This window comes from Vitis riparia, chromosome 1, assembly GCF_004353265.1.
Source record: "Vitis riparia cultivar Riparia Gloire de Montpellier isolate 1030 chromosome 1, EGFV_Vit.rip_1.0, whole genome shotgun sequence".
Lineage (NCBI taxonomy): Eukaryota > Viridiplantae > Streptophyta > Magnoliopsida > Vitales > Vitaceae > Vitis > Vitis riparia.
Window position 1 is genome coordinate 3,995,366 of NC_048431.1, and position 21,936 is coordinate 4,017,301.

The 21,936-nt window shown below is 36.4% G+C and overlaps 3 protein-coding genes across 5 annotated transcripts; 1 reads left to right on the top strand and 2 right to left on the bottom strand.

The window, feature by feature from the left end:
* Positions 1–2,071: 2,071 nt before the first annotated feature.
* Positions 2,072–5,615, bottom strand: LOC117912497 (pentatricopeptide repeat-containing protein At1g22960, mitochondrial). Its single transcript, XM_034827090.1, has one exon. The coding sequence runs from the start codon at positions 5,387–5,389 to the stop codon at positions 3,233–3,235; it is 2,157 nt and encodes a 718-aa protein (XP_034682981.1). The 5' UTR covers positions 5,390–5,615; the 3' UTR covers positions 2,072–3,232.
* Positions 5,616–7,144: 1,529 nt separating this feature from the next.
* Positions 7,145–16,542, bottom strand: LOC117912954 (origin of replication complex subunit 4). Of its 3 annotated transcripts, none has more exons than XM_034827774.1 (16): positions 16,384–16,542; positions 16,021–16,111; positions 15,838–15,894; positions 15,055–15,102; positions 11,936–11,986; positions 11,805–11,848; positions 11,596–11,659; positions 11,384–11,470; positions 11,047–11,138; positions 10,852–10,933; positions 10,472–10,557; positions 10,249–10,358; positions 8,016–8,108; positions 7,848–7,915; positions 7,581–7,724; positions 7,145–7,475 (listed from the first exon to the last, which is right to left on the bottom strand). In XM_034827774.1, exons 1-16 carry the CDS (start codon positions 16,494–16,496, stop codon positions 7,446–7,448), a joined length of 1,260 nt encoding a protein of 419 aa, XP_034683665.1. In that variant the 5' UTR covers positions 16,497–16,542; the 3' UTR covers positions 7,145–7,445. The 3 variants fall into 3 exon arrangements, with proteins under 3 accessions (XP_034683665.1, XP_034683673.1, XP_034683681.1); XM_034827782.1 differs by having other exon boundaries at positions 7,848–7,912; positions 16,384–16,541; XM_034827790.1 differs by lacking the exon at positions 15,838–15,894.
* Positions 16,543–16,796: 254 nt separating this feature from the next.
* On the top strand, positions 16,797–21,779 carry LOC117912981 (sec-independent protein translocase protein TATC, chloroplastic). The gene is made up of 4 exons (XM_034827814.1): positions 16,797–17,179; positions 19,476–19,780; positions 20,539–20,829; positions 21,348–21,779. The coding sequence occupies exons 1-4, from the start codon at positions 16,927–16,929 to the stop codon at positions 21,555–21,557; spliced, it is 1,059 nt and encodes a 352-aa protein (XP_034683705.1). The 5' UTR covers positions 16,797–16,926; the 3' UTR covers positions 21,558–21,779.
* The last annotated feature ends 157 nt before the right edge of the window (positions 21,780–21,936 follow it).

A 21,936-nucleotide genomic window follows, 5' to 3' on the forward strand; every position in this document is an offset into this window, starting at 1 on the left:
ATACTAGAGAATGGAACTCTCCCTTCTTTTCTGTTTGCTTGATGCTGGCGGGGAAGTAGAGAGAATCTTTATAAGTTTTCCATCTCCAATAATGTCATTATGTGATGCAAAGTAGGAGGCGACAAAGCAGAACATCTTAGAGCTATATTGATTCTATTTGATGCCCTTTTTGGTGGGGCATGCATGGGGGAATTTGAGTTCTCTCCATTTCCATCCGTTGGTCTGCGCTTGAGAGGAGAGGATGAAAAATGGGATCAAAGTTCACCAAATTCTATATAAAGGAACAAAAAATTATATAAAAATCTTGTTAGAAAACCTTTTATGGTGTTGGCATGGCTTGATTTTACTTCTTGTTGGACTGTGTGTTGTTGCTGGTGTAGAACTCGTTGGTGAAAACATTCGTTTGACAGAGATATACTTAAGATGATTCCTAGATAGGCTCTCGTTTTGTTTAATATACTCCCTCGCTGCAATATTAGTATACTATATTTCTCGGCTGCCCGACAAAGAAAATGTTAAAATCTTAGAAATTCCCATTAATGGGGTGTAGATTTTTAAGGGTAAATGTGCCTTTTAATGATAATATAAAGTATGTCAAACATCAATTCAGAAGACATGGTAATTTCAGGATACAGACATTTGTGTATGACTAGTTTAAGAAATATTTAATGAAATGGAAGGGGGTTTAGTGGAGAGAGAGAGAGAGAGAGAATGTGGGGATAGATGATGGCTGAGGACATAATAAGACACACAATATTTTTCTTTACTAACAATTTCAACTCAATTGATAACTCCTAATTACCTGAAGCTATGGCTTGCTGATGTTTCCTATGTTGAAATTTTAAAAATTGCAGGCACGGTTTTTGTTTGTTCTTCCATTACAAGCCTAGTGCTTGCCTAGAGGAAAAAAAGAAATGATCTCTTCCCATATTTGGCCATATTTGGTAATTACGAGAATCTCACAGATGAAACATGGAACATCAACTTCCAATAGATTTCGGTCATGTTTGCTAAACAGAGAACTGTTCTAAAAAACAGTTGCCAATCCTAGCCTTCATTTTCTGGAGAGTAATCTATAACCTTTGAGGGATTCTAATTTCTGTACAGTTATCCATCACATTGTGGTAGAATATGCAACTATTACTCTTAGTAATTCATATTCAAAATCCTCTGTTAACTAATGGAATCCCATTTATCCCCATAATCAAATAATTCTTACATGACAGGTTTGCCACATAATCAATGGCTTTCATTTGTGTACTTAGGGTTGAAAGTAGTTGGATTGAAGTTTCTGAATGTTAGGATGCAACTTTTCCAATTACAACAGAACAAATTTTTGGAATAACTCAAGACAGTTTAGTTAGAGCATCAGTTTGACCCATATTTGAGAGACTGACATTTGAAGTATGAACAAATTCAAAAGCTATAAAAACTCATTACTAGGGCTTTACCACCCTGATTATAATTACATCTTCAACAAGAACGATTGCAAATCCTCACAAACTTCATATTGATGCAAAAAAAAAAAAAAAAAAAAACCAACCAGTTAGGTCCCAACTATCAATTCTGTCAAGCAAGTCCATTAGCATGAATTAAATAGACATAGACTCCATTCATAACACCATCCCAATTGTCTATCCAAGGAAAAGAACAGAAAAAGATTAGAAAGGAGTAAAGAAGTGGCATTTCCCAGAAGTAAACTTCAGTAACAGAACCTCTAACATTGGAATAACAGTGCTATTGATTCCATGTTTATATAAATGAAATCCATGGAGGTTGTGGCATTTCTTATGTTTGAGTGTGCGCACAAGCAAGAGAAAGCAAGAGAGGGAGAAAGAGAAGGCCCTAGTTTGTTTCTGTCCACCAAAAGCATACCATAAAAAGATGAGAAGAACAAGAACAAAAAGAAAATTAGAGACCAAAAAAGAAATGAAAAATTAGGAAAGAGTGACAATCAGAGGGAGAAAGAGATCTAGCTGCTAGCTGCAAGGGACAATCCATCCAATAAGTCAATATTTGTTAGAGAGGAAGGAAACAGAAATCAAGTCATGCACAGAAGAGATGCAGGCTCTTGACAGAATTAACCTTTAAGAAACAACTGTTAGTAAAGTTTTATTAAGAAAGCACTGAATTGCCACAAATTGAAAACTCAGTTTAACCAACACAAAGACATTCAGCCTTCTTCTTTTGCTGATAATAGTTATTAAAGTTTCCACTATTGCACCAACTACCAATGATGGCAGACCATACAGAGGCTGCCTATGCGGAAACAATAAAGGTGGTTTTGCACATACCAAAGTTCCATGATTGCTAATTGCAAGAGAAGAGGGAATGCAAAGAAGTTTAGGCCTGCAGCACAGCAAACAAATTTGCATATGGTAAAGGGGTACCAACTAGGCTAGTTTCAAACAGTCAATTCACAAAATAGGTTACAATTCATTCATGTAGAGCAACCTTTGAAGCTATTTTCTAAGTCAAGTGATAGACAACAAGAGTTGGTTAGAACAAGAATGACTTCCTTTTGGTATTTATTTAGAACAGACAATGAGAAGTGACCCCAACAGATAATGTGGTAGGACTTGGAATACACTGATGTAATCAGCAATGAGTATAATGAAGTGCAATCATGAAAAAGGTTGAAGGTAAGACAAGTAATTTCTCAATTACAAAATGCTTATATCACAAATGGGTCCATACCTTTGGAATCAGTTCTGAAAAAGTCTAGGCACATTTACTAACAATGGAAAATATTACTAGGACTACATTCCATAATCACAGCAACTCATACACCAAGAAGGAACATCTCCTTCCCCCTTCACCCCTCCCTTCTCTCTCTCTCTCTCTCTCTTTCTCTCTCTCTCTCTCTCTCTATATATATATATATAGAGAGAGAGAGAGAGAGATATAAAGAAAACAGAAAACAGAAAATTTTTTGCCAGGATTTATTTGAAAAGCTCAACTTGTTTAGGAATTTCAGCAGTACCTGTCAAAGAATTTATGTGACAGATTTGGCCTCTGTTTTGTAAAATGAATGGTCCAATCCAAGGAATGTTCTCCAATTTTACAGCATAACTTCCAGAAATGAATAAAAAAATGAAGTGAATAGCTCCTTGACCTTCCAACTTCACAGTCAAATGAAATAATTCCTCCAAGAAGAAGATGGAACCCATCCCAATCATGTGAGAAACCAAAAAAGCTACCTAAGTTTTCATCAAGGCTTTGTATTGGCAGTTTATTCACTGTCTAATAAACTCTCAAGTTGCCTGACTGCTTGCAGTTTACAGTCTTTGCCTAGTTGCTTCAGTAGTGCACTATGTGTACAAGAGTCAGGCTGAACTCCTCTATCTAGCATTTGTTTATACAAACTTAAAGCTTCTTGCCAATTGCCCATGTTGCAGTTCTCATTTATCAGGATGGTGTAGCTATACTTATTAGGGAGTATTCCCTTTTCTACCATCTCAGTAAAAAAATTGTAGGCCTGATCCATTCTCCTTACTTTGCAAAGACCATTTATCAGAGAATTATAGGTGATCACATTTGGCAGAATACCCTTCTCCTGCATTTCTGAGAAATATATAAATGCCCGTTCGAGCCTCCCTTTACCAGCATGTCCATGAATCAATACTGTGTATGTCACAACTGAAGGTGTTAGGCCTTTGCTCAGCATCTCATAGAAGATCTCTCTGCCTTTCCTGAGACGACCATTTTCCAAGTGTGCATGAATGATGCTAGTATATGTTACATAATCTGGAATTACACCATCACTAACCATCTTTTGCAACAGTTCAGATGCTTCTTCCAAATTGCCCCATTTACAAAGTCCATCCACAACAACGTTATAGATGATCAAATCAGGTGGGAAACCCTTTGCTAGCATTTCTTCTTGCAGACTAAATGCCCTGGATGTGTCACCAAGCTTCAGTTCACCCACTATTCGAGTTGCATATGCATAGGAGTCCAACTCCAGCCCTTCATGCAACATCTCATCAAAGAATTCCTGAGCCATCGATAAACTCCCCATCTTGCAAGACCCATTTACTAAAATAGTGTAAGTAACAATATCAGGGGCTATCCCTTCATTGATCATTTCTACTTTGAGCTGCTGTGCAACCTCCAACTCCCCCTGCCTACAAAGACCATCTAAAAGGGTATTATAGGTAACAATAGTAGGAAAGAGATATATACTCCTTAACTCATCAAATAACAGAAAGGCTTTCATCAAGTTGCCCAACCTACAATACCCATAAATAAGAGTGTTGTATGAAACCACATCTGGCAACAAATTATTTGCCAACATGTCAGACAACTGTTGCATAGCATCACTCATTCTTCCCAACTTGCAAAGCCCATATATAAATGAATTATAAGTTGCCACTGTAGGAGAAGCTCCTTTAAGCACCATCTCTTCCTGAAGGCTCAAAGCCTCAGCCAGCATCCCCTTGTTAAAATATCCATAAATCAAAGGGTTATAAGTATAAGCTGAAACCTTCAACCCTGTTTTTAACATCTCTCCAATCAATCCCTTGGCCTGCTCAAATTCCCCTTTTTTTGACAACCCATTTATCAACACATTATAAGTAACATCATTTGGAGCACACCCTCTTCTTTGCATCTCTGATAATAGATCTAGTCCTTGCTGCACTTTCCCTCCCTTGCAATAAGAATCCAACAAAGTATTGTATGTAACAATAGTGGGCTTAATCCCAAACTCACCCATTGTTCTATAAACTTCTACAGCTTTGCTCATAAGATCTTTATCTCTAAGTATCCTAAGTATTCTATTACAATTCTTGACATCCGGAGACAACCTACTTTTTATCATTTTATCAAAAACCGACAAACACTGCTCCACCATGGATTTTTTAGAGTAAACCCATATCAAAAGATCGAGAATCTTAACCGAAACCTCCGAACTCACGCACCCGCCAATCAAAACGTCCACAATTCGATGCATGTTTGCACTAATTACTCTCTCCATCACCCAGTAGGCTGATCGCATCAAGTTATTCTGTGCAAGAATTTCAAGAATGGCGCAAAACACAAACTCCGACCGGCGAAACCCTGGTTGGCTCTCCGCCCATCGGAAGAGCCGCAAAGCCATGCGTGGGCTCGTCCTAAACGAACTCAATACGCGAACAAACAAGTCGGGGTCGACAATTACGGGTCCAAACTGGTGGGAGAGCCAGTAATAATTGGAAAAATTCGAGGGTTTTTCACGAATTGATTTGGAAATGACGTCCTGGAAATGGGTTTCGGAGAAAGGTGGAGCTGAATGGTTTGAAGTGGAATCATGAAAAGAGAAGGAACATGGGAAGAGAAGGCGTACCTTGATAGAACGGGTAGGGTTTATGGTAGCCGAAGCTTTTGAAGCTCTCAGACAGAGGGTCATTAATGGAGTAGCACAGAAGCAAAAGCAAATACATGTGAGAGAGAGAGAAGGCAAAGCGATCTTACACCATTACGAAGAGTTGAAACGGCCCGGAGAATCTAAATTTACTTCTAGGTGTTGCGTGGCAGCCACTGGATCGAGGGTTGGCACTCGCCATCGCCAGTCGCCACCACTGGTTTCATTTTGTCTCCTCAGATGGTGGTGGGGTCATTTCTCATTCAGTGTTTCCAACTTTACTCCGGAGCAAGAAATTCTTGGATAGCCTCATACCTAGACATCCATGTTTTTTTTTTTCTTCATTTTCAAAGAAAATAAAAAAATTTCGACACTAATATTTTTCTTTTTCATTTTCTAAAATTTGGGATCAAAAATAGAAAAAGTAAAAATATTATTTTAAATTTTTTTCTTAAAAGCAAAAAAAAAGAAGGAGAATTGTTGTCTAAGAAAGTTGAAAACAAAGAACAGAATAAAATGGAATGGGAATATTATAAATTTTAGAAAAATATTAATATAAAATTCTATTTGATTCGAAAACTATTTTTCATTAGATGGAATAGGAATATTACAAATTAAAAAAATATATATAAAAGTCTATTTGAACTTGTTGGATAAAAATAATTCTAAAAAATAGTTTTTAAAAACAATTTTATAAAATTGTTTTCTAATTTTTTTAGAATAAAAGTCTATTTAAAAACCTAAAATATTTTTAATAGTTTTAAATATATTTTTAAAATAAAATTTATATCTAATATTTTTTTTAATTATTTTATATATTTGTATAATTATTTTTTAAAATAATTATTGAAAAATAAGTAAAAATATTATAAATAATAAAAAACGTGTTTTTTATGTTTTTTTTAATAGAAAACTATTTCCAAAAATAGTTCTGAAGAGATATAATCAATAACAATAATGTGTGGTGCCGAAGAGATATAAGATGGATGCACATATAATCTTTAATTATATATATATATATATATTTAAAATCAAATATTATTTAAAACTATGAATATAAAATATTGTGGAATTTATTTAATTATTATATGTATATTAGAATATTTTGCTAAATTATTTTAAAATAAAAATATGGTAAAAAAAAATGAAGAAAGATGATATAATAATAGTATATAAATATAATATAGTATAATATAATACCATATTATATACCTTATAAAAAAACAATAATATTACATTTCAAATGTCAAAATTATATTAGATTAGTAGAATAAGATATTATAAAATGCACATGTCCTATCTCACATGGTAAAATATATATGTCCTAAAATATCATTTCCAACGAGATATGATGTTTTCAAATATCATACCCAATGTCATATTTTAAGTTACTATATTTATTAATGTATCATGTCAGATTTATATTTATATTTATTTTATAAAATGAATAAAAAATTGAAACTTTATTTTTCAAGTTTGATATTTACTTCAAATAAAAATTATATCATGTTCCAATACTTACTATTTAAAAAAAAAAAATTAGAAAAATTTTCTTATGTTTGGTGATATTTAAAAGTTAAATACTTTAAAATTTGGTAAATATTTATTATTTATTTATTATTAACATTCATGATTAAAATACTTAAAATGTATAAATAAAAATTTGTGTTATATTATTAACAAAAATTATCAGAAAATTTTAATTTACAAAATAAGTAATATAAAAATAATAAAAAATATGTATTCTTACACCAAGGATGAGGATTAACATATCTCATGTAAAGAAAATATATACAAAAAAAAAAGACAAAATTCACTTTTCTTATCCACGACAGTGTTCAGAAAAACAATTAAATCCATAAATAATGTTAAATAATTCAAGTATACATTTACTATTGGATGATCACAAACAAGAGATATTAAACATTGAGCAGGGTGGAAGTGTCCTCACAAGGCTACCCACTCAGCTGGAAAAGCTCTTATAATCTCTTTTCTCCTCCACCTAAAGACGCAGGTTAAAACATCCAGAAGAAATTACTACAAACAGCAACCTTCACCTTCTCCTCTGGTACCCACAAAGCTGACCGGCCATCTATAACTTTCATTGATCCACCAGCTTCCGCAGAATGGCCTACCAACATGAGCAAGATGATACCACCCACATCACTCACATAGATACCATGAAATGCTAGCACAAGAAAATGCACACTCACACACTATTTTTGAAGGAACTTACAGGACAAGAGCGATATGATTTCAATCCCTGATAGAGTTCATGTGATGAGATTAGTAGCTTCACTGCACGAAATTCTATAGATTGATTGTTTCCCCTATTATCCATAAAACAGATTAATTCACGTTGTACAAGGTGTTCAAAAGCCTGCAGAAGTTGAGAGCAAAATTTGTTAATACATGCTGGGATGATTAACTGGAAAGGAACACATACATGGGTCATTTTTATATTAAATTCAATTTTTGATACATAGTTTTCATTCATACACACCCGTAAGCATACATTCCGTGCATAATAATCGGATGTCTGGTATGCATCATGTATGCCTTTGTATTCTGCTATAAATCACAAACAGGTAAGTAATGGAAGATTAACATAGTGGAAATAAAATGGGAAAAAAAGAAAAAAAAAGAACAGAGGAGAACATCTTTGGTTGACCTTTCATTACAGAATTGAAATTGTATGAGTTTTGCTCTTTGACTTCCAACCTCTTCATGCACACCAAAATATAGAGTTCCAAAATGGAGCAATCTGCTTGAACAAGTTGAATATGGATTCAGACTAGTGAAATCCAAAAGGCAATGCCATGCAAAAGAATTTTATGCAAAGGAGATAAACCACAATAAGAAAGGAAAGATTAACAAAGAATTACTACTGTTACTAAACATGTAATAGAAATGCAATAGAAGCACTCTTAAAAGGAATTCAACATGTAATGGATCTCTTTCTTTCCCATTACTCACTCACATCATTATAAAATGACCTTCAATCCCATAGTTTCAAGAAGCCTACGCAGCATTGACTCAGTAAGTATGCTGAGCCAGGGTGTAAACCAGGTATCAGTTTATCCATGCACATACTTGTCTTTCAATAGGCATGTCAAACAAATCCAATGCCAACAGCTATGTCATGTTGTGTCCAATGTGAGTCACCAATGTCTTTGAATATCTATTTAACAGAGCCAGGTACCCTTTTAACCGAAGAGAGTCACTGTTCCACTATTTCCTCTTCTAAAACTCATGTGAGGCCCCTCTGAAAATTTCAGGGATTTGATGTTGCTGATTCCATACATGAGTGCAAGGTGCTATTAAAAAAGAACATAAAAAAGAAAAAAGGATAATAGAAAGTATGGCACCAAAAAGGGTGTGGGTTGAGGGTGTGATGTAAGACATGCATGATTAACAGAAAGTATGATCCAAAGAAGAGGGGAACATTTGTTTTTTTTTTGATAGACAAGAAGAGGGGACCATCAAACCAAGATTCACACAGCAGATCTGTAACAGTTGGGATAAAGGCTTTGTCAGGTCAAGTATAGTTCCTTGCTCTTCCACACCCCCTTTCCAAGCTGGTAACTGTGGCCCAAGTACAAGGTATCCATCAATTCAAAGAGCTCCTGACCATAGCATTTTGTTATATATTCCAGAACTCCTGAAGGTGAAAATCTTCTGCTAGGAGCTTAATTGCATCTATTTTCAAACGCCTTGATCATGTGATGGCTAGCAACATAGATAGGAACAAGCATTTATGAACTTCAACTTCTTCAGGAACCACTCATTAGCAAGGGGTCACTGGCCACCATCTCCATGACTTCATTCAAAGGAAGGGAAGACAGGAGAGTTCAACCTCTAAAGAAACAATCTTACATTTTCAAATATTTCCTTAAATATATCCTCAGTGAGAATATACTTTACATCATAATTTAATAAGCAAAATAAAGAGCTCCAACCCTACAAGCAATAAGTTCCCAGGTCATGCCTACTAAAGAACCAACAAGGAGGAGGTTAGCTTGATGAGCTGAACAATTTTGTAAATAAAAAATATGTCTGCATAAAATTACCACTCATCCCCAAAGAATTCGAGATTTTAGCTTCACATTGGCATGGTGGTTCGTGAAGATTAAAATAAGAGGACAAAACCTGCAATGTAACTGGTTTGGGTATGTGATCAGGCAACTTCTGGCATGTCTGTCTATATGTAAACTATCAAATAGGATATGGCTTATGTGTGGAGCTTGCAGAAGCAGCAGAATTCCTTGTTTGCAATATTGATCTTACAAGGGTAATGAAATTACAAAGCCTATAAACTTGTAGATAACTTCTATGTCGCTCCTTATCTAGGGCATATATTGTTGACTAAACAATTAAGAGAATTGAGAGTACATAGGTAAATTGGAAAGCCATCTACGGTAAGATCTATGGCTTCTATTTGCAGATGGTTGGATCCTGGGCAACACATCTAAATAAAGCAGAACTAATTAGAAAGACAACACGGAATCCAAGTTAGGAAGGCATGCTCTTCTTAGCATAACATCTCAATAGGCAGATTAACCATGAGAGAAATCCAAATTGGGGGCATGGTGGGACATTTTGGCCACCACACAACTGTACCCTCCACTCAACAGAAAATGAGTTAAGAAGCCACAAAAAAGACCATCAGAATGACATTGAACAGCTCTTTTCATCACAACCACTGCCTACAATTTGTCTTCAGTTAGGTGACAAAGTAGAAGTATCAATTTGACATACTTATCTAATGTTCTATGCACTTATTGTCACTTACTGTCGAGAAGACGACAGAAAATGCAGTAAGTGCACATGACTTTTAGTTCAGAATTTTCAGATAGAACTCAACAATAAACAAGTAAAAGAAAAAAAGAATTAATGAGTCAGACCTTGTAAATATTCCATCTTTGGCTGCCTTTGGATGCTTGACATTGCTGTTCTGAAGTTATCAAGTGACAGGAATCCAGATTCCAAATCCATATGACAAACAGCATAAAATCTGGGAACATGGTAAGTCAATAGTAAGAATGAGAAGAGAATGAAGTAAACATTAACAGCCATAGATTCACAAAGGCAATCCATGCTTCCAGTTACAGGAACAGAGAAACTTACAGAAACCTCAACAAATGTTTGACAGTGGAATCAGAATTCAATAAGGTATTAATGATTTCTTTAAATCTCTCATCTGCCAATATTTGCTTTAGAATGTCAAGGATTTCTTTAACAGGATGATGTACAGGGAGGAAAAATCTTCCTGGTTATCAGAATAATAAAAATTTAGTGAATTACAAACATTCATTGATACAAAATACAAGAATTCTCAGAAATTCAAGGAGGTAGGGTAATTACAAAACCAAGCCACTCCTCCCAACACTGGTACGATTCTCATTTCACCAGTAAGGTGGATGTATTCATACAAACATACATGTATGTAAATGTAAACATACACATCATAAATCCTATTATGAAATATTCAATCAGGGAAAGGATACATGGAGTTTCATATTGAACTCAACAGCATAGTCATTTGGAGGGCTCGTGTCTACTGGCAAAGACAAAATGTGCTCTAACAATCTGCAAAACCAGTATTCAAGAAGATCCATATAAAAACATTTATTACAATAGAACCACAAATTTTGGTGCATAAACTTCAGCCACTACCACCCTCAGTCAGACTAGAAAATTACCTTTGTAGATCTTCCTTTGAGGGTGGAAGAAACAACACCTTTCTATGTGAAAAACGAGATCTTACTCTTTTTTCCAAGAGTTGATCTGCATCCTGCATGGAATATAACCAGGTTTTTCAGAGTTCTTCACAAATTGTAAGTTGTTCAATCAGTTTTTCTGGTTCTATCAAAACACAGGTTCACCTTAGAACTCAACATATCTTAACACTAAGTATTAGAGTAACATGGAGAAAATAGTGACAGGCATGTCTCTAGTTTATAAGAATATAATCAAGACACAATGAAAGAAAAATGCAAGGCAAATATGGGGGGAAAAAATAAGTCCAAACCAACATACTAGTCTGCAACTGACACCAATGACAACTGCTTGTGACATCACAGATTGCATTGCATCCAACAAGCTATAAAGTAATCGTTGTTTCCCCTGCAAAGAACAAAGGGAACTGGTAATACCTATGTCTGAGAATTTAAATGTCAAAAACCGATCCACATGGGTTTTCTTTTGTGTGTGTGCACACATGAGAGAGAGAGAGAGAGAGGTAATCTTGCCTGAGTGAAGAAGTCAAACTCATCCAATACAAAAATGATTGTCTTGTGAGCTAATCCACACTCCCTGACAAGAGATAACAAATAGGAAAATTCATGAAAGAAAGAGAATAACAACTTTTCCATGAAACCGAAAATGGTCATCTTTAGCAAAATGAACAAGCCTCAGCACTGACGGAGGACACAATCACCTACCAAATGTGTACACTCACCGTAACATAGCTATCATGAACTGGGAATTATCGTCAAATGATGCCTGCAGCAATTAACTAAAGATCAAGAATTCCAAATCATTTACATTAAAGACACTTTTAAGTGATCTGAAAGAGACTCTGTATCTTACCATTTTTGAGAACAACAATTGATGCTCCACACATAATTGTCTAGCAATTTCCTGAACAAGCAAACAAACAAGATAATGGAACTTTGCACCACCAAAATATATGAACAAAAATCAATAACCTCTTAGCAATTAAACGGCTTCATAAAATACCATTCAAAACTTTTCCACTCTAGAAGCAATTTATTGTTTACTTGTAAACCATAGTTGCTTGAGCAAATGTACAATCTTATGTTTTGCAATTAATGGTCCACTCTAGAAACAATCTTTTCTCAAGCTAACCAGTGTCAGTTTTATTTTTGTCAAACTTTTTTCTTTGAAACTTTTTTTTTTTTGATAGACAAAGAGAACCATTAGATTAAAAACACGCCAGAAAACAGGGGGCACTCCCTATGTACACAGGTTGTATACAAAGAAGGCCCAAAACAAGGCAACAAAAGAAAGATAAATCCTAAGAAGGATTAGTTAAATAACAACCCGATCACCTAACAAATTCCGAAAGGAGAGATAGTCCAAGTCCAAGTCCACAAATTGTTGAGACCATTCAAGCAGGGACCGAAGAAAGAGTTTCCTCAAGCTCGTATCTGACATCTCTTCTTCTTGGAAGATTCTTCGATTTCGCTCTCCCCAAATACACCAAAACAGACAAATAGGCGTCATTTTCCAAACTACACTCCTTTTCTTCCCCAGGCCTTTCATTTTCCTTTCAAGAAGCAAATTTCTCATGGATTCCAGGAGCACCCACACCACGCCAAACGAAGAAAACAACCAATTCCAAAGATCTCGTCTTACCACAATGAATTAGGATGTGGTTCGCCGTTTCCTCATTTTCTTTGCACAGGTTGCATCTATTAGCCATAGACCAACCCCTCCTCATTAGCATATCTACAGTGGAAATTTTACCTCAAACTGCTTCCCAAGCAAAAAAACGAGTTCTTAAAGGGGCATACAAACCCCAAACCTCCTTTTCTGGAAATAAAGGGCTATTGTCTTCCTTCAAAGACCTATAATAAGATTTTACCTTAAAAGTTCCTTTCCTCTCAATTTTCCAAACCAGAAAATCCTCCCCTTCTTGCACCTTTACTGCAGAAATGTAACCCAAAAAGCGGTTCACCTCCTCCAACTCCCAATCTTGAAAGGGTCTTCTAAAGTACACCTCCCATCCCCCGCCTCCACCTTCTTGTCTTCCCCAAAGATCAGCCACTACTACAGAATTATTAGCTGCAATTCTAAATAGCAAAGGGAAGAGATCCTTTAGCTTAGAGTCTCATACCCAAATGTCCCACCAAAATCTGGTTCGACTCCCATTTCCAATACGAATCCTAGTTCTAAGAAAGAACTCCTCCCAACCCTTCCTAATATCTTTCCAAAGGCCCGTCCCATAAGACTCCCTCACCTCTTTAGTGGTCCACCCACCTTGTACCTCCCCAAATTTACCAACAATGACTCTTCTCCAAAAACTCTCCCTTTCTATAGGAAATCTCCATAGCCATTTTCCGAGCAAAGCATGATTGAAATCCTTCAAGTACCTTAACCCCAACCCTCCATGCCTCTTATCTTTGCAAATAACCGCCCATCTTACCAAGTGGATCTTCCTTCTCTCCTCCATATCTCCCCACAAGAACTCCCTTTGAATTTTTCCAATCTGAGTCTCACCTTCCTTGGGATAACAAAAAGTGACATAAAGTAGATAGGGAGATTTGAGAGTGTGCTCTTTATGAGGGTAAGACGACCTCCCTTAGAGAGATATTGTTTTTTCCACCTAGCCAACTTTCTCTTGAATCTTTCTTCTACCCCATCCCAAACTCTACACGACTTGTGGGAGGCTCCAAGAGGTAAACCTAGATAATTCGTAGGGAGATTCCCTATTTTACACCCGAAAACTGCAGCAGCTCTATCCACCTCTTCCACTCCCCCAATTGGAATAATTTCGTTTTTCTGCAAATTAATTTTTAGGCCTGAAACTACTTCAAAACATATTACAACTCACTTCCAAAAAATCAGTTGATCCCTATTATCCTCACAAAAAAGGAGAGTGTCATCAGCAAACAACAGATGGGAGACCGAAACCCCTTCTCCACGTCTTCCCGTTGCCTTGAAGCCCCTAATAAAACCATTCTCCTCAGCTCTTGAAATTAAACTACCGAACGCTTCCATGATCAGCACAAACAAATAAGGTAAGAGTGCATCACCCTGCCTTAGGCCTCTAAACGTTGAGAAGAAATCTGTGGGAGTACCATTCACTAAAACTGCCATTCTCATAGTCGATATGCAGCAAAAAATCCATTTTCGCCATTTTGGACCAAAACCCATCTTCTCCAAGACTGACATAAGGAACCTCCAATTTATGTGGTCATTAGCCTTTTCAATGTCCAATTTGCACACTAAGCCTGTCCCGACACTTCTCTTCCTTAAGTCTATCGCCTCATTAGCTACCAATACAACATCCAAAATTTGCCTCCCTTCCACAAAAGCATTCTGACTATTCGAGACCAATTTTCCCATCACTCTTTTCAACCTATTTGCTAGAACTTTAGCAATAATTTTATAAAAACTCCCCACTAGACTGATTAGTCTATAATCTTGCACATCACTAGCCCCCTCTTTCTTCGGGATAAGCACTAAGAAGGTTGCATTATGGCTTTGAAAAAACGCATTCTGCGAATGGAGCTCCTCAAAGACCTGCATCACTTCCCCCCCAACAACAGGCCAGCAAGACTTCCAAAAAGGTCTATAATCTTGCACATCACTAGCCCCCTCTTTCTTCGGGATAAGCACTAAGAAGGTTGCATTATGGCTTCGAAAAAACGCATTCTTTGAAACTTTGAACAGTTTTAGGTACAACTTTCAATCTTAGACTGCCAAATTCTCCTAACATGAAGGGCAAAAAATTGACTTGATCGAATCATTCATTCCAGAAATTATAATGTTGTACAAATCCATGGATTTCAATAAGAAACCTTCTTTGTTCAATTCACAATGCAATATAACATTATGGTATGGTCTAACAAATCCATAAATCACTTGACTGGCAATGCATTGTATGACAGAAAACTCAAAAATTCTGTGGCAAATATAGCAATGCATAAAATTGAGGAAAAAAGAAGAATGAGGAATCTGACCTTGACTGCACAATTGTCATCACTGTGCAAAATCCCATTCAATCTGATCTGAAACACAGTGCACATTGGGATATTAGTAATAATGAGAAAGCACAGTCTCGTGAATGAGAGGGTTTTTGCACATCCAAAAAAAAAATATTTTATGCAGCATTTGAACACACAAATAGTTAGTGTAATGTATGGGCATCCTATAATGACCCAAATTATAAAGAAACTATAGCATTTATTGGAAACCTACAGCAAGGCAAGTAGTTCGGTTGCTGACAAGAGGAAGGGAAAGGAAAAAAGGTTACGGTTTTTAGTCTTAAGAGTTTTCATTAAGGATTTGCCTGGAACATCAAGAAATCCAAGTAGTTGGAAATAAATGCAATCCACTTTCAAAGTTTCATAAAAATCTGTTAAGCACACCCCTGTAAGTTTACTAGTCAGTCCAGCTTCAACACATAATGAGCTGAACCACTCTAGGAAACTCACAAATAGCCCAAATCAACTGTGCCTAAGACAGCCACTAAACTTAGTTAATGTACCTTTCCATTTGCAAAAACCAAAACTTTAATTTCTTTTCTTTTTCTTAATCTTCTCAACAGCCAAATGGAGGATTTTATTCCAGAACTGCTAATGGGAAAACAAATAAAAATTTATTGGAAAAAGATTCAGAACACAAGGAACTAATCCCAAATACTACTTTGAAAAAACGTCACTTTTTGCTAGTACTGATTTAGAGAGGAAAAAAAGAAAAACAGAGGAAGAAAGGGGGAAAAAAAATTCAAACAAAGGCCCTACCACTGATATCATATCAGCATGTTCTGCCAATAGATCTCTGATAACAAGCTCCAACACCTAAAAACACCCAAAATATAATAATGTAGAATACGAAAATTACGAACAATGACACCAAAACATGCTAAAAGTCAAGAATTAATCTTGAAACCCCAAAACAATTTGAGTACAAAATAAAATGTGTACCGCCGTTTTTCCAGAACCACGAGGACCAAGAAGAAGGATTGAATTGTTACATGCCTCGGTCACTGAGCTTGATATAATGAATTTCAACTTGCTGCATATTAGAAACCCCCAAAAATTTTCCCATAAATAGTATTTACGGATCAAAATATATAGCACCCAAAAAAAGTGGGATTAAATAGATTTCGAAAAAAAAAAAAAAGATTTAGGTTTGGCTGCTCAGAAACCTGAGAAGAGAAAAACATAATAGAAAATTCCTTTTACAATGATATCGAATTCAACCCAAATTTTCTTCAATTTTCTTCTGTTTTCCTACATTTTGTCGGCAGCCAAACGAGTATAAGGCATTGAAGGGTAGAATCGGACCTGTAATTGCTGTCGGGTGAATCGGAAAACGGTGTGAAGACGAAATTAGGGTTACAAATTCTACTTCTGAGAAGAATTAAGGCATCCTCTGCTGGATTTTCTCGCCCTTTCATCGCTTTTTCGCATTAATCAAAATGGCGGGAAAATGAAACGAACAGCAAGACCTGAAGCTTACATCTTATACTTATAGCCTATGCGAATGGAAGTAAATTACGTGAAAATCCTTCACTGTTTCAGTATTAACGAGTATGCCACTTCATTTAAATGGAGCGGTAAATTTAACTGTCGTTGGCTTTGCTTGGATTTACTGTGTAATCGCTTGGTGTATTCTTTTATTTTTTAAACGACTATGCCATTATTCGTTGGGAAGGAAATCCTTATCCGCGAGAGGTTTAGAAGCAAGCCAGAAGCCAAACAGGGGTGATACAACCCCGTCCTTTCCAAATATCGGCGGCCGAGGGAGTTTAGAGCCAATCGTCCAGCTGATGTCGTTTGATATTTAGTATTACCACCCAGAAATCCAGTATCCCCTCCCCAGTAGAGATGGGAAGCACCAGTGGTCTCTTCTCTCTTCTTCGCATCAACAACTGCTGTTTTTTTAATCAGCTCCACCCTATCAGACACCACAAACCTCCCCTGCAAATCCACCGCAGGAGAGCACCAGGCTTTGGGCCATCTCAGAGGCTCCGCCTTAGAAATTTCAGCACGCTTGTTTGTTCTGCCGTTGAAGATGATGCGAGGGATAAGCAGCAGCAACTGGGTGGCGGTGTTGGGTCAGTTGTTGAGGAGAGGCCTGGTAACAACGCATCTAATTTGCTTCCGTTTCTGAATAAATTCTAAATGGGAAAACCTCCGATCGGGTTTTTTTTTTGGTGATTATTTTATAATATATTTTTTTTAGGCTGAACTGGGTTGTGTGTTTTCTAGTTTCTACTGCTTTCAAATCTTACTGTTGGATGAAACCAAGGGGTTATTAGTGGCATTTTTGGTGCAAATTTTGTATTTCAATTTATAATTTTTTTTTTATTCCGTGGGGAATTTGGTGTCTGAAACATGTATTGTGAATTTACTCATTCTGATTTGCTGACTGTATTCCTCTGCGGTTTCTGAAATATAATTATAATTGGATAAACTTTGTATTATTTTCATGTAATGAAGTAAATCAAGCACGCTAATAAGCTGTAGCTCAGTTTATTTTGGGGCAAGTGGATTAACGAGTTGCCTTGTTTCTATTAGTAGTAGTTCTTTGATGTTCTTATGTCGGAACAAAGAAAAAAAAACCACCCAGGTGGAAATATTGCTTGTCTGCTGTCAATATTAGGGGCCATAAACAATTGGCGGTGGAGTGGTGTGGTGACAGTGTTTGGGGGTCCTAAGGATGGAGGTGAGGTGGTGATAGCACTGGTGGTAGTGGCTAGCAGTACTGTGTTGTTGTTGGTGCCCATGACAATGTTTTCAGTTTCTACAGGAGTGTTATCATGAAAAAAGTTATTGAGGCATACGATCGGTCTATGCCAATTACAGTTGGAGGCCTAAGGCTTTTCTTATTTTGTTACCTTCCTTTATAGCCCAGTTAAGCATATGCAGAAAGGGCAAGCCTATTCACTTCAAAGTGAGTGTGAACATCTTATCCTATAGGCCTTAAAGTAAATAGACGCAATATCTCTTAGAGCTTATAGAATCTCCCAGACTGTATCGCATAAAGGTTTTTTCGGGATCCACAAATTCCTACTCAGATATCTTTCTCTTCTCGATTTTCAAGGTTTGTATTTCCGAAGAAACCCATCAGTGAACTTAATGGCATGGCAAACTCTTGTCTTATGTGTCGAATTTGTAGGGTTCGGTCAAAGCACTTAGGAACTCGAAAGGGGCAATTGGTTACTATCAGTGGTGAAGAAGAACTGTAAGTTTATAGAGGATGAGCTGGCTTTGTAGATTCTCACTTTCTATGACAGCACAGATAAGGATTGAAGAAGGGGATGAAAAAACATATTTTAGGCTGCTTCAGAGGCAGCTCATCAGGGAAAAAAACCAGTCCTTATGCTGCTGTTGAAGATGTATGAGGGTGGGGTGTTAGGGTCCTATGAAACTTGAATAGATCCAGGAATGGCAATGTGCCAGTGTTAGTTGGGGACATGTTCCTCTGCCTTGTTACACATTGTTGGTGGTGGGCTACGATTTTGTTAATTCCTGCATCGATATGCATCTTTATATTTTAACTTTGATTACACCTGAGATGTCTTATTATTTGGGCCTTTGGTGCCTACTGCTAAACGGGGAGAGGGTGCAAAACAACTTCAAAACAAAAGGTGAGGTGAGGGATGCTGTTTTATTGGTTCAAATCTCCATTATCTTACTGAACGGGGAAATGGTTCTGACGCTGTTTATAAACAATGAACATTACTTCATGTTTTTCTTATACTAGACACATTGTTTTGCTTAATGAACTGCTGATACTTTTGAAACTCCCCATTCTACATCAGAAAAAAAGTAAAGAGGGCTTGAAGTTCTCAACTGAGTATCCCAAGCCATGATTTCTTCACGCTTGGGACACTGGCCATGATCTGGTGCAGTCATCTACTTAAAGAAAATTTGTGATTAGATATAACTTTGAGCCACAACAGGCCCATAATCTGGCCTGCTTGTGTCTTTCATCCAGCCCTGCTGCATTTTAAAAGTAATCCTTTTTCTAAAAAAGGTTTAGGCTGGAACACCCTTTGATGCACTCACCTCAGTGTTGTCTGTGTAATCAGCCATTTTTGGTTTACATAATTTTTGGATGTACAATTCAGGGTCAAGCCTTAGCAACATTCAGCTGGCTCTATTGGGAACATAAGCAATCCAGTTAGATATTAGTGGTGACATGATTTCTCATTGTTTTATTGGTATAGTAATTTTACATCCTTGGATTTTTTTGTATAATCAAGGAAACATTTTGTTTGTTTAGTTGTTAGAGTATCTTGATTATTTTATTAGTCTATTTCTCATCTAGTTTTAAATCTCTTCAATTTAGCATTTTTTTAATGAAAAGAATGCTGTCATGTCTCTAGTCAGAATCTGACATTGTCTTTATTATTGGTGTTATGTGGAAGTGGCTGAGGACTCAGGTGAAGATACACTGCAAAACGTTGACCAAGATAAAAAGGAAAATGGTCTTTATGATTTTCTTTATCCCAGTAAAGAGCTCCTGCCAGATGATAAAGAAATGTCCATATTTGATCATCTAGAGGAGCTACGTCAGAGAATATTTGTGTCAGTTTTGGCAGTTGGAGCTGCCATGTTGGGATCTTTTGCATTTTCAAAAGAACTGGTTATGATTCTTGAAGCTCCTGTTAAAGAACAGGGTGTTCGATTTCTGCAACTGGCTCCTGGAGAGTTTTTCTTTACAACTTTGAAGGTAGAATGCATGAAATGCCTCTCCTATCTTAGAGATCACACAATTCATTTTTGTCAGTGCCAAAAGGAATTACTTACATATCAAAAGGATTGGAGCCAGCCACTTGTTTTGACTAAAATAGCCTACAGATATTCTCTTTCTTAAGTTTCTGAAAACAGCCCTAACTAGCCAATCCTCAAATGGATTGGGGTGCTCCAGAAGAAGCTATGATTCAAAACAACTGCACAGGGAATCTTGGAACTAGTTTATATTTCCCTTGCTCTTTGTTTTCCCTTGTGGGTCATGCTGCAACTTGATTGGCAGAAAAGTTGCTATTATTCCCATGGGTGAACATTCTTTCCCAATCCTGGTCTGGTTGATTTTCATATTCTTTCCCAAACAGTTGATATATAAACTATTAGAAAAACGTTCGTTTATCACTTTCTCTCGAAATCATGATGATGAACTATCCACTTCTCAGTAAATTCTGTTTGTTGTGGAAGTCCACAAAGTCTTGACTTAAGAGTTCTCTGGTCTGTAGAATTAATTTTTGGATTTTTCAAACACTTCTTAAATATATGTTAAGATCAAAATCCATTTATTGCTGAAGAATGTCTCCTTTCTACAACTTTCACATAAATGACAAATGAATATCACAAGTTGACAATTTGACTCCCATTATCAGCAAAATTTTCAGGAAATCAACTCCAATCTTGAGCTCTCTAGTTTTCTTTCCTTTTTTGTTTGATTTTAATTGGATATGTTAACTTGTGCTGCAGGTATCAGGATACTGTGGTCTTCTGTTGGGGAGCCCCATCATCTTATATGAAATTATAGCTTTTGTTCTTCCAGGTTTAACAAAGGCAGAGAGAATGTTTCTGGGGCCAATTGTGTTAGGGTCCTCAGTACTTTTCTACGCTGGTATCATCTTCTCCTACTCGATTCTCACCCCGGCAGCCTTGAATTTCTTTGTTAATTACGCAGAAGGAGCTGTGGAATCTTTGTGGTCTATTGATCAATACTTTGAGTTTGTCTTTGTGCTCATGTTCAGCACTGGTTTGTCTTTTCAGGTAAGATATCTTTATTTCATCCTTTCTGTCCACAGGGGTGTCACTTATATTTGCTGTTTAGATTTGCAATATTGATATTTATATGAATTTAAATCATTGACCTTATTCTTGTTCAGGTTTCAGTTTAATAATTTTTTAGACATTCAATACTAGCTCTAACTAAACAATTACCGAACCCATTCATTGAAAAACTTATTCTTTTTTTATTACCATTTATATTGAGTTTAGTTTGTTGATATAGGCTTCTTAGCACTCAGTTTTAAGATCATTTAGTAAGTTAAATGAGTGCCCTCATCTCTGTGTGAGATAATTTTGGAGATCTTAATGATGACTTCAATGCACATTTCAAACTATTCAAATGCTCTAGAACCAAAAATTGTCTCTATTCCAATATGGCTTACATATACTAATAGCAATTAAACATTTTGTATAGAAGTAAAGAAATAAAAATAGCCTTTGTTCACCCTCTGCAATTCTCCACAATAACTGTCTTAATGGTTCTTGTTACTTTCCAATAGGTTCCAGTCATACAACTTCTACTGGGACAAGTTGGTGTAGTGTCAGGAGATCAAATGCTGTCAATTTGGAGATATGTCGTGGTTGGTGCTGTTGTGGCTGCTGCAGTTCTTACTCCATCAACTGATCCTCTAACTCAGGTGCTTCTGGCAGGGCCCCTTTTGGGTCTCTACTTGGGTGGGGCATGGATGGTAAAGCTTATGGGGCGGTGACTGGTTTCTGTTGGCTTGCATCAATACATGGATTTGTGCTTGGCCAGTTTTATGCAATGTATGACATATGTAAATCCCAAAAGGATGTACCATAAAATGATATGAGCACAGAATGGAAGGAGGATTCTTTATCTCGTTTCAATCTTATAGTTTATTGTAGTTAATTTTTGTAGCAGATTATTTGTCCATGTGCAATAAAAAGGGTGTGAAACTTATTTCTTAGTTTTCGAAACCCACAGAATTAATGACAGATATGATTATTGTCAGAAAGATCATTACGAAAAAAAAAAAAATTACTGCAGAAAGAAAACATTTTGGCTTTTATTCGTATTGCCTTCCAAAGTAAAAAGTGTCTCTTGACCAAAATACCAAACGAGGT